Raw genomic sequence first — 12,573 nt, forward strand, 5'->3', positions numbered from 1 at the left:
AGAAAAGCTATGGCTAGTTGCTTTTTTGCTATTTTTACAAATAAATAATTAGAAATCAAGCTTTCCGCCACTTTTTTATTAATGTTTAGGCCCCAAGGTATCCTTTAAAAAAAAAATTAAATTCCTAGACCATATTTAGCAAAAGCCGCTAAAGCGCAACTTACCTAGAAAAGTTCATATTATCGTTCAGTTCATGCGAATAGTGCCGTTTTTTTGGTTTATAAGAATTTTTTGTATCGTAATTCTTTGAATAAATTTTAGAAAATTTTTTTTTAAGAACTATGTATGTACCTTAGGGCCCAAAAATTAATATAAGTGCCGAAAAGCGTGATTTCTAATTATTTATTTGTAAAAAATAGTAATTAACATCTCCGCGAGACCAAGGGTGTTATGCGAAACACTTTACCGGGAAGAAAGTATTGTGGACGAAGAGTGATGCAAATGTGTAAAGGTAAAAAGCTAAAAAAGTAAATAAACTATTTCAGACACTAAAAATTTAACTACTGAATAGTGTACAGGTTGCGAAATGACTAAGTGATTTTAAAGTATTGAGTGAAGATCCAGAAAAGATACGGCCATTTGCTTTTTGCTTTTTTACAAATAAATACATAAGTAGAAATCACGCTTTTTGACACTTTTTTTATTAATGTGTAAAAAAGAAAATTTTTCCTAGCCCGTGTTTAGAAAAAACCCCTAGAGCGCATTTTTACCTAAATTTTAAATATGTACGTCTGTTGGCAACTGTTTGATCTGAATTGATTTCATAAAAAACTGTTAAATATTTTAAGAAAAACCTGAAGGCGGGCTTGGATTTTATGTATTATTTTATAATTGTTTTCCGATTTTGCTTGAAACATTGTGGGCTGTTTTTTATTTTATGGATAATTTTTTTCATTAGGAAAATGATTAAAATCAATACAATGAAAAACAAAAAAAAAAAATTTAAAATTAAGGCATGAAAAATTAAATAATTTTAGAATGGTAAAAGTTATTTAAGCGTACATATGTATATGTATTCGGTGACAAGATATTTTGTGCCAACCCTTCAATGGTCACACGAATCGCCGGTCGTAATACGTGTTTTCACGCTGTTTTTAACGCTAGCGAACAACTTTCCGTTAGTCATAGAAAGCGTGAGAATCAACAACAGTTGACATTATGCGGATTGAACCAGAGGACTCTTTTTGGCCGGAAAAGGCGGCGTTTAGCGATGCAGAAAGGCAGTACTACGAAACGCTACATCGGAGTAGGAGAAGTGTAAGTGAAAGCTTTCCACAGAAGGCCGCAGACGGATTACCAGAAACCGTCAATATGGCGGGAACCTTTTTCTTGGAGTTTTAAGGCCTTGGACTTTAGTTACGTTAAGCGGAGATCCGGTTACAGACATGCATATCGTATATAAATCGCTGCGTGCTTGTGCCGACTTTAGGCACCAAACCACACAAACAGCCGGCAAGCTTTGATTTAGGTGGCTACCCTACAACAATCAGCTGTTCTGATAATTCGCCCACATTCGTTTGTAACAACATTTGTGTATTAGCATCCAAACAAAGGCAGTCGATCAGTAAAGAATCCACGTTATCATTTTAGTTGTCTGACCCGGCACCCGCACATATCGTTACCGCCCCCACACCCATCACTGCCGTCCCCATCACTGCCGCCCCCTTCACTACCGCCCCCGCAAAAAAAGCCAAGAAGATCAAGGCAATGGCAGAGAAGGAGACGCCAAACAAAGTGCTCTACGTGAGTATAGTGCAGATTGCAGATTGCAACTTCCGGTCTAAGGCCAGTCGATCTTGCAGATGAATCCCCTGACCATGGAGGCCAACTTCTTTCTCGAGACCCTGAACTCGGTTAACCAGAAAAACAGTCAGCCGCAGCTGGATCCGTATCTGGCCAAGATGTTGGAGCGCATTATGATAGGCATCGAAAAGTATATGGACAGGAACCCCGCCTACATATTGCCCCAGGAAGCGGGTGCCGAGGGAGAGGGCGTGGCCTTTGTGCCGCCCAAGGAGTTGCAGACAATCAAGCGCACATTCAACTGCACATCCTGCAGCAACAGAATCGTGGGCAACACCATCGTCAAGGCAGTTGCCCACCTGTCGGAGCAGCATCCCAACCCCAATCCCAACAACCAGCCAGTGCCGACGCAGACCTTTGCGTCCAAGCAGGAGAAGAAGCGCGCCCAGGTGAAGGCGCGTGAGAAGATGGTTGTGCAGTTGCCCAAGAGTAGGTCGCCTCTTTGTATGCACTTCAACTAAGTATTTCAAATACTTATTAGCCATTTGTTATTTGGCTCCCACTTCCCAATTGTACAAATTTCAGAGGCTAAAGCCATGATTGTTGGCGAGATCACGAATGTGTTTAAGGATAAATATCCTATCGCGGACAAGCTGAAAGTGATTCCCGAGTACGACAAAATAGAACAGGACCTGTGCAAGCTTCTGACACCGGCGTTCCCAAAGCAACAGTTGCGCGTCTACAAGTTTGGCTCCCGCATAACCGGCATCGGGTCGCGGTCTTCCGACCTTGACGTCTTCGTGGACATCGGTAAGTTGAGTCTGCTAACCAAACCAATTCCTTTAATAACTTGGCTTGAATTGAAAGGCAACACCTTTCATACGTTCGAACACCGTGCTTCGAATACAACCATCACCAAGCTGCGGGCAATTCGAAAGTTCTTCTGCGGCAGCGACGATTGGCGTATTATTAATGTACGGAATGCATAAAATACAGGAGGGCATATTAACAATTTCTATTTTGAGTAGGTCATTGAGCAGGCCCGTGTTCCCATCATCAAAACCTGTCATCTGCCCACAGGCATCGAGTGTGATATTTGCTTGAACAGTTTGGGCTTCTGCAACACAAACCTACTGAAGTATATATTCGAATCACAGCCACTGAGTAAGCAGAATCGGATGGTCGTAGTCCACGTTATCTTTTTGTTTTTGCTTTCTTGCAGCTCAGTACATGTGCATTTATGCTAAGAACTGGCTGGAGCGATGCAAGTTGACGGAGCAGATATCGACGTATAGCATCACATTGATGGTCATCTACTTTTTGCAGCTTCAGCGAGTCTTGCCACCCATTATGACGCTGCAGGCGGAGCAGTGCCTCCAAGTGGGGCTTGTCGGACGTATGTGTATCAATGCAAAATAAGGGGAATCCCCAATTTATTTTTTCCATTGCAGCGTGGATCGTCAACTTTGCACAGAAATTGCCTAGCGAGCTGGGACTCGAGCAAGTGAAAGTGACTGTGCCCGTGGTCAAGGGCTATCTTAGGACCTTCTTCTTATACTATGCCAATTTTGACTTCGAGCACTTCTTGGTCTGCCCATATTTTGGTATGCCAGATATGGAGATACAGAATTTTGAGAAGTTGCTGCCTAACAGGTATTTTTGTTAATATAAACTTATAAACTAATAGGATAGACCGAGATGCACTTTTGCGCAGCAATTTTTTATTCAGTATTCGGTTTAATAATTAAGTGGAATTATTTTTGAAAAAAAAAAATCACTAAAGAATATGCAAATTTATTAGTATTTATTATAATTATTTATTATTTAACCGTTTAGATACACATCGTACGTGCTAGAAAACCGTGACTGCTTGCTACAACTGCAAAAGCCGATGGTTGTCCAAGATCCCATTCAGCTGAACCACAACGTGACCAAAGCGGTGACCCGTTACGGATTGCAAACGTTCGTTGACTATTGCCAGCAGACTGCAGCACTGTTAGAGGAGCCGTCGGCCAATTGGCGCCAGCGCAGTACATAATCCACTGATCACTCTTATGAAACGTTCCCCATCCCTCCAATCTCAAGGCAGTTTCGTGGCTGGTCTGTAAGATTTTTACCTTGTGTGCGAGACAACATACTAGTTTATTGTGATCGTAAATTGAAGACGTTCGGCACGTCTCGACAATATAAAACTCAAACGATAAGTGACTTTTTTATATTTCACTAGCAAGCGTTTAAATTGTATAATTGGTTTGGTTTCAATTGCTTTAACACGTAAGAATAATATGGCACCCGTTTGAACGGTCTACATCTGCCACGAGCTGGGTACCCGGTTAAATATCTTTAGCAGCAGATATATTGTAAAGCCGACGATTAAAAAGAGACCCAGGAAGCTTATGCGGTTCAGCCAGTGCTGCTTGGATTCGCGCATCAAGTTGTAAATGCTCATCGCCGAGCTTTCCGCTTCCTCCACGCTGCCATTATTGTCGATGACGAAGTGAGACTTCTCGCACTTCTTGTCCAGGGGCATCTGCGCCTCGACGCGATGCCGCGCCTCGGGTTCGGAGAGTTCATTGCGGGCTATTAATCGCTCCAGCTGTTTGTCAGAGTCACTAAAATTTGGAAGAAAAAAGCTAGTAAAACCAGAAGTCCTGCTCGCATGAGTTAAGCTAGTTTCCATCGAATCGAAAAAGTGAAGCTTTATCTATTTTGAGCTCATTCGATGGACGCTTTAACTCAACTCATCCAAGGAACCCTGAAGGAAGCTAGCCTACCAGGTTACACAGATGATTTTGTGTATGAAGTCCATCAGGATTCCAGTTTCAAATAGAAGTGGCAGGTCTAGAACGATCCAAGCGTGCCCCGTTACCAGCAGTTTGCACACTTGCCAGAAAATCTTGCGGTGAATGGTCGGATGGGTGATCTTGTTCAGCTTTCCGCGCAGCTCCTTGTCCTCGAAGATCATCTTCCCCAGGACGGCGCGGTTAATCTCCTTGCTGGGCAGCAAGACCTCATCTCCGAAAATCTCCCGTATTTGCTGCCAGCACGGCTGACCTGGTTCTACAACTAAACGAATAATTAAAATCAGCGGAAATGGTAGTTAATTACTAAGCACAAAGCGGATGTGCTCCACTTTTTGAACGTACTCTCTCTGGCGATTTTATCGGCGTCGATTACTGGAATGCCCTGTCGCTCGAATACTTTGCTGACGGTGCTCTTTCCAGAGGCAATGCCACCTGTTACCGCCACAATAAACATTTTTCAACGAGAGTTAAAATACCTTAGTTCTTTAAGAGGAATGTTTTAATCGTTTTTTTTTTTCAACTATTAAAGGTGAAGTGTGACCAAACGATTTCCTTTGAAATATACCGTTGTTAAATATACCAAAAAATATCTGCTCAGCTGAAAAACGAAAAATGTTTGCGGTATTCCCTATTGTTAAAAGCTATACGAAATTGTTTCTGCGGAGTTGTCAATATATATTGTCATAAATTTGATCAGCATTTTTAACTTGTATATTTTTTATTAAGGAAAAATCTCAATGAAAGGTATATAAGGTTTATTAAACTGTTTAGTTTTCTTGCGGTTCTTGGAAAACCGTTAGGAGAACACCTTTTTCCACTAAGCCATAAAGTGTTTCATCACCACCATTCCATTTCTTTCAAAAAAGCAAAGCAGCGGGAGCTTCTTAACACTTTTTTCCCAGATCCAATATGGCGACTTTGTAATTTTTCGTGCGTCGTTATTGCAGAGTTTGTGAAATTTCCACGCGCTCCCTCAATCGAAGATTATATTCGACGCGACTTTCGGTAGCCAGCAGAAACCCGACTTTTATACCCTCTTCAAAGGATCTCCGTAGTTATCAGAAAACAACGAATTCTGCAAGATGGTGGACAAAATTGAAATGAGCCTCGACGACATCATCAAGTCCACTCGCTCGCAGAAAAAACCGCAAGGCGCCCGCGGAGGGCCAGGTGGTGCTCGAAAGCCGGGTGGCTTCGACGATACTACCAAGGCCACTCGCTCGCAGAAAAAGCCGCAAGGCGTGCTTAAGAATCGTCGTCCTGGAGTGGCCAGTGGAGCCGTTCAGAAGGCAAAGTTTCCACGGGTAAATCATTGCGTTTCAATGGCCAAACGGAGCAGCCGGAGCAGAATATCCCTGTGTTCACCAGGACAATAATGCCACGCAAGTGTCTTGCGACCCATGACCCACACACACCAGTACATGGAAGAGAATAGCGAATAACAAAATCAAAATCAAAATGGCCACCCTGCGCCTTCCAACGGACGGAACAATTCTTCGAGACCAAGCCAACTCAAGTTTTCCTAACCCCGTTCTTACAGAATACCAAAAAAATAGGCGATACCTGTGTCTTAACTAATTTTTTCTTAACGTCTCACGTTTTTCACGTGAATATTGTCCAGTTAACAAGAATTTCTAGTGTCTCCGCTCGATATGGCAGTCCTCTTGAGGCTAGGATACGATGCAACTGCTACTGCCACGGCTACTCCCGCCAAATACATATTGTTGATACGCCTCGCGTTCGAACCAACAACAGACATACCCATCTACCTTCTACCTAATACTACCCCCACCTCTAGGGCGATGTAAACAGCGCTTGGAAGCACGATATGTACGACGGGCCGAAGCGGGGAGCCGCAGCCGGCGGATCCGGACCTACCCGCCTTATCGTCGGTAACCTGGACTACGGCGTCTCTAACACAGACATAAAGGAGCTGTTCAACGACTTCGGGCCGATGAAGAAGGCGGCAGTGCACTACGATCGTTCCGGTCGCTCACTGGGTAAATTTTTCCATATAATATAACTTAAAATATAATAATAATAATAAATAATTATATATGTATTAACCAAACCATGACAAAAACATGGAAATTTGTTTGTTATTTTAAGTCGTTTACCGATTAATCCAATGTAATAAATATAAAATGTAGAACACATAAATAGCCAAACTCCAGTGATATTATGCTCTTTAGCAATGTTTAATTTCAAATTAAAATAAAATAACTTATCTGTCTTTTAAAAATATTTTACGCTAATCAGAATTTAAATTTAAATAGAACTGATTATTAAATTTTTGTACTAGTCCGCAATTGTTGACATGATCAATCCACCATATAATGATTTCCTTTTTCTTTGCAGGCACCGCTGATGTGATATTTGAGCGTCGTGCCGACGCCATGAAGGCCATTAAGCAGTACCACGGCGTGCCCTTGGATGGTCGACCTATGACCATCCAGTTGGCCGTCTCAGACGTGGCCGCTTTGACCCGTCCCGTAGCCGCCACTGATGTCAAACGGCGTGTGGGTAACGGAGCATCAGCTCCATTCAAGCGTGGTGGTGCGTATCTTAAGCTTTCATCGGGGACCGTGAATAATACCCATATTCGTTCTATTTTTTACCTCGAACATCACTCATTTAAACCATCTTAGATCATTTTTGGATCTATGCACTTCCACAAAGATTTTTAAATGCATATTTATTTCGATAGATAATTTGTAAGATTCCGATTAATTTTGAATTTAATGTGGTTTACTTTTTTTTACGACATAGTTATTTATTTTTAAAACTTTTCTGAACAATAGTTATATTTCTTATACAAGACATCTTAGCATCATTCATTCGTTGGTAATTGTTATAAAATTAATTATGTTTTTTTTTTAGAGTTTGGTTATCATTATTTTTGTGAGAGGTTATTTGAGTAAAATATGTTACCAGGCTTTGTTTCACTTCTGAAAGATTTGTGCGAATGCTTGCAGAAAGAAGAGCTCAGCTTTCAAACAATTGTTTCTGCAATGGAACCAAGAATGATTATGATTACGGTCCCTGAAGGCAATCCCTTGCTCCAATCCTTACACTTCCATTCCAAACTATTTTTTAGGTGGCCAAGCTGGAGGCTCTCCACGTCGTGCCGGCGCATCAGCTCCATTCAAGCGTGGTGGTTCGTATCTAAACAATTTCATCGGGGACCGTAAACAACGCCCGTAGTCATTTCCTTTTTTTCTTTGAAGATATTGTTTTAGATATTTTTCTGTTTACTCAATCTTTGGTGTAAATTGATCAGTATTTGATCACTTTAAAAAGTTTGTAAAAATCGATTTTAATTCTGAAAGTTAGTTCTTATTTTTCTGAGCTTAGAATGATTACGGTTCCTTAAGTTATTTTGTGGCTTCAGTTCTCTTACATTTCAATTTCAACCTGTTTTAGGTGGTCAGGCTGGCGGCTCTCCACGTCGCGGTGGCTTTAAACGTCCGGTCGGAGGCAAACCGGCTGGCGGCCAAAGGCGTGAGCGTAAGGCCCAACCCACTGCCGAGGAGCTGGACGCCGAACTGGACTCTTACATCAACGACATGAAGATCTAAATATCCAATAGTCTGAATTAGTCTAACAAAACAAACAAGAGAAAACACAAGCCCTAGTCTTAAGCCTAACATATGGACACTTTCCATATGGTAATTCAAATGCATCCGGATCGACAACGCCGCGCCAGGGACAGATCAAATAAATGTTCACTCCGAGAAATTCAGACATTAAAAATGAAATGCCATTTAGGTATGCACCCATTAAATTGTTAATATACCAATTGGCGGCTGTTGGGATAAGTCGACTAACTGAAATACATTTGATGCTGTATTTATTATTAATAGTAATACGCTTTAATAAGATCGACGATGATTTAATGAACACTTGTAATTCTAAACTGAAGTGTAATAAATATTAGAATTAATTTGTGACCAAATCGATTTGTCTTTGCTGACTCATTAGAATAAGAATATAGTTGAGCTATTAGGCGGACTATGAAGAATCTCCACCAACTTGCACAAATAAAAGAGCTATAATTTATAATTAAATGTTTTATTTTGGAATAATACATCAATGGTTACAAAGGGATTTTGTTTTGGACAAGTTGTACAGACTTTAAGAAATTTCAGTTGGACACGTTAAGTACAAATGCTAAATTAGGCTTCGGTAGTAGGTGGTAGAGTTTAGCGAAGTCAATCCATGTTATCCATTTTTTGAGAGGGGCGGAATCACGAGTTACTTAATTTCAACAATTGCGTTAGACATGTTAAACGTTTTACTTATACGATAGAACATATGTGAGAGGTATGAAAATGAATCGACGAAAGGAAGAACGATTTGGAGAGCTGCTTTGCAAAGTGTAATTCGAGTTTTTCCTCCTCTCTGTCTGATCAGCAGATTAAAGATAATGCGCCTCTAATTATGTGTGTATACGTATGTTATAAGCGAGTTATATTTATAGGTTTATGTTTATTGATGGGCTGAGGATGTGATGGTGAGTCAGTAAATGCTTGGCAGCCGCTTCCGCTCCCCGTGCCCACTCCTCTACCAGAATCCACCCGACGAGTATCCGCCTGGTGGGACTCGTCCACGAGCCTCTCCGTTCGTGGCCGCTGGCTTTGCAGATTCCTTTGGCTGGCTGGTCGGGGCGGAAGACTTGACCTCCTCCTTCTGGGTGGTTGCCTCGTCGCGCAGCTTCTCCACCACCTTGTTGGGGTCGGTAGAGCCCATGCAGGCGTTAAGGTTCGACGAGTTCTGTTGGTTGTACTTGGCACGCGGGGCCGGCACGGCCACGTCCGGCTCCGAGAAGATGTTGGTGTGTCCGCCACCTGGTGGCTTCAGCACTCGGCTCGAGGGACGGGCGCTGGTGGTCAGGCCAATTTTCAGCTCAGTGGATGTCATTTTGTCGCTGCTGGTTGAACTGGCTGGCTGCAAGGCATAACAATGAAAAGTGAATCAGATGCGGTCGGAAACACGAGTACCCTAGAATACTAATTCAGTCACGCCACTTGCGGATGTGGCCGCCACAATGACGCCCGTCATCCGACAACATCGCCCCACTGGGGAAACTCTTTGTGGAGTGGAGTGAAAACGAGACCTATTTGTTCTGCCCTTCTGCCCCCTCTTAAGGGGGGAAATACAATTAGAAGGCCTGAAATGAGGGCTATCTTTGGGAGTGGATTGCAAGTAGAGTATTAAATGAATCTTAGTGATTCTTTTTGCATGTTATTGGGTAATTATTGAGCAATAAAAATCAGTCAAGTTTTTTGAAAAATATTGTAATTAAGCCCATTTATGATCAATAATGTGGAGTCGTGTTTTTAGGGAAGGACCTTGCGCCGTGCAGTCTCCAGGTCCAGGATCACGACTTAAACAAAAAAAGCAACTGGGCTTTAAACTTAAAGGTACAGCGCACACCATGAATTAAACCATATTTAAAAAAAATTATTTTTCCATTAAAAAATTTTAGGTTAAAAAAAAAATTTCAAAAATAACGATTTTCTTTTGACTTTGATTGTAAAAAAAACATGTTATAACAAACAAATATGAAAAACCGTTATATTCATGGTGTGGAGAATTTAATTTCAAACATAATGCAAAAAACCGCATTCGATTAAAATAAAATCTCTGACCTGTACATTGCACGGCGACTTTGAAAACACGACTTTTCAGGAGAAGCGTTTAAAGTTTACTTTTGTGCATGTCCGCCATATGACACACCCTCACTAAATTGCGTATAACTCTGAAAATAAGTACCGGACGGCTTTATGCTTTTAAAGGCTTACTCCCAGATATATTTGGAGTACATTAAGCCAAAAAAAATTTTTTCGAAAAAAAAAATTTTCTAATTGTATTTCCCCCCTTAATGGTTTCTCTACACATATAAATTCATCGGCTCCCCCATCTATTTTTGCTCGTTGCGTTCTCGACTTTTAACTTTGCCGTTAACTGTAATTGCGCGTTTTGTGGCTGTCGCACTTTCGTTGTTGTTTTTGGCGTTGTTCATTTCTTCTTTTTTGGTGTCAAGTATTCGCACAGTGGGCCAGCTACCTTCGATTTGTTTACAATCCAACAAATATTCGTAATTTATGATATATTACCGCGGTATCAACTCTGTTGGCAACCACAAAAGTTATTATGACTGCATTTCTTTCATTATCTTTGAATTAACTAAGCTACTTAAATTGATGCAATAATTGACTTAACTACCAACTTTGAAATGAGTTTCCAATACGAAATTGTAATAACTTGTCATTTGAGTCAAAACGCTTTCAAGTAATATATAATTTTAAACGTTTTCCCTAAATTATTTGCAAATTTCCAATAACAGGGTTTAGCATATTATTTACATATTTAAATCATTCTTGCTCTTAGTCCCAATCTAAACATTGTGGCTGTGCAATTTCTGCCACATTTTTATGCTTCGTTCAGCATGGCAAAAAAGAGGTCGCCGTTCAGGCGATGACATCTGCCGCAAGTGCTGTAAAACATTTGTAAAGATGCGTCATCTCCTGGGGGAGGCTCATACTCCCCACTTCCGGCCTCTGCCCCGCCTAATCCCACGGGGTGTATCGCATTTGGGGTGGCTGTTGGCAACAATAAAAACAAACACTGGCCACACACATTCGCAATTTTGTTGGGGCATGGGAAAACAAAGCAAAGTGAATGACCGCAGCGAGTCAAAGATCTTTAGATTAGACGGCTCTAAAGCGATTCCGATTCCCATAGTTGAGCGCTTTTCACCTGGGCAAAAAATTACTAACGTACACAGAAAAACAAACTAGACTCCTTATTAACTTAAGGTTTTCATAAAAACGTACTTATTTGATTCCCAAAATCATGTTGCAATTTTAATTTTGCATATGGGTCAGTGCTGTCTTCGTATGGTTTTATCATTAAAATTGTTTTTGTTTTACAATTTTTGGTAAACACATTACTTTAATTGTGGTATTATGTCTTTAAAAGAGTGAGAATTATATTGCCTCAAATTTTCTCTATGTGCAAAAACAATAACAGCGCTTGATTGTCGTGTTCCCTTTCCACTGTACTTGTTGTTTTTGCTTCCCTAGGGCGATTGCCGGCTTACACACACACATACACCCGTGGAGGTAAATCACATTAACTGTGCATGTGGTTGTTTGTATTTGTGCTGAAATTATGAGTAATGAGCAATCTGGATATAACTCGAAATTGTGGCTCCATCGACCGACTTGTTAACTTAGTTAATATGGTCAAAACACATTAGACGGAAATCCAGTTTCGGCAGAGACCTACTAAAAATGTATCTTTGATCAGAGCCAAAACGGCGATGCACACGGAAACTGGCAGAGCCGAAAAAACAGAAAAACAACTTAAAAAGCATGCTACTACAATTCGGTTCAAACTGCTTCCAGCTAGTTTTTTTAGGTGCATGCAATAATCGCCCGACTAAAACGAAAAACACGGCGACCAACATGGCCGCCCAAAAGAAAAGGCAAAGAGAGAGTCTCCTCGAGAAGGGGGCCCAAAACAGGGAATCTTCCACAGAGGATGTTATTTATAATGCATATGGCAGCTGTGCTAAATAAAATTTTAAAGCAGCTGCACAGACACACACACTAACAGCGCTTGCGCTCGACGTACAAAATTCCATGACACAAGTGAAAAGTGTTAGTCTGCGAAAATATTGATTTATCTCGGGCCCCAAAGAACAAACAGTTGGTCTAGCCTTTTAGCACCCAAATCACACTTACCTTTGAAAGTCTTTAAAACACGATTTTACTTGTAGCTGATGTAGTCTTAAAGTTTACAAAATTCGCTGTGGAAACGACGCGCACTGCCAACGAACGTTGATTTTAAATGATTGTGGTGTGACCGATTTCAGTGTGCCCCAGTGTTGCCAATTGCTAAAGTGTCGATTTTCCCAAATGCTCCGAACAAAATAGAGTTACCACTACAGATCTTATATTTTGCTTTAACCTTGTTGAACATTGGTTGGGGCCCCACATTTCCCGATACCGATATATTG

General features: G+C 41.1%; 4 protein-coding genes across 5 annotated transcripts; 2 read left to right on the forward strand and 2 right to left on the reverse strand.

Annotated features, from left to right (window-relative positions):
• The first annotated feature begins 1,059 nt into the window (after positions 1–1,059).
• On the forward strand, positions 1,060–3,947 carry LOC108089087 (terminal uridylyltransferase Tailor-like). Its single transcript, XM_043209212.1, has 9 exons — positions 1,060–1,257; positions 1,591–1,743; positions 1,803–2,232; positions 2,329–2,553; positions 2,611–2,717; positions 2,772–2,907; positions 2,966–3,139; positions 3,195–3,396; positions 3,580–3,947. Exons 1-9 carry the CDS (start codon positions 1,159–1,161, stop codon positions 3,779–3,781), a joined length of 1,728 nt encoding a protein of 575 aa, XP_043065147.1. The 5' UTR covers positions 1,060–1,158; the 3' UTR covers positions 3,782–3,947.
• On the reverse strand, positions 3,945–5,086 carry LOC108089086 (dephospho-CoA kinase). The gene is made up of 3 exons (XM_017187196.2): positions 4,890–5,086; positions 4,518–4,809; positions 3,945–4,355 (listed from the first exon to the last, which is right to left on the reverse strand). The coding sequence occupies exons 1-3, from the start codon at positions 4,999–5,001 to the stop codon at positions 4,049–4,051; spliced, it is 711 nt and encodes a 236-aa protein (XP_017042685.1). The 5' UTR covers positions 5,002–5,086; the 3' UTR covers positions 3,945–4,048.
• A 354-nt stretch (positions 5,087–5,440) lies between these two features.
• On the forward strand, positions 5,441–8,502 carry LOC108089084 (THO complex subunit 4). 2 transcript variants are annotated; one of them, XM_017187193.2, is made up of 5 exons: positions 5,441–5,851; positions 6,346–6,547; positions 6,906–7,103; positions 7,645–7,704; positions 7,971–8,502. In XM_017187193.2, exons 1-5 carry the CDS (start codon positions 5,630–5,632, stop codon positions 8,123–8,125), a joined length of 837 nt encoding a protein of 278 aa, XP_017042682.1. In that variant the 5' UTR covers positions 5,441–5,629; the 3' UTR covers positions 8,126–8,502. The 2 variants fall into 2 exon arrangements, with proteins under 2 accessions (XP_017042682.1, XP_017042683.1); XM_017187194.2 differs by lacking the exon at positions 7,645–7,704.
• A 100-nt stretch (positions 8,503–8,602) lies between these two features.
• Positions 8,603–12,439, reverse strand: LOC108089085. The gene is made up of 2 exons (XM_017187195.2): positions 12,299–12,439; positions 8,603–9,494 (listed from the first exon to the last, which is right to left on the reverse strand). The coding sequence occupies exon 2, from the start codon at positions 9,465–9,467 to the stop codon at positions 9,111–9,113; it is 357 nt and encodes a 118-aa protein (XP_017042684.1). The 5' UTR covers positions 9,468–9,494; positions 12,299–12,439; the 3' UTR covers positions 8,603–9,110.
• Positions 12,440–12,573: the final 134 nt, after the last annotated feature.

This window comes from Drosophila ficusphila, unplaced genomic scaffold (assembly GCF_018152265.1).
Source record: "Drosophila ficusphila isolate 14025-0441.05 unplaced genomic scaffold, ASM1815226v1 contig_791, whole genome shotgun sequence".
Classification (NCBI taxonomy): Eukaryota; Metazoa; Arthropoda; class Insecta; order Diptera; family Drosophilidae; genus Drosophila; species Drosophila ficusphila.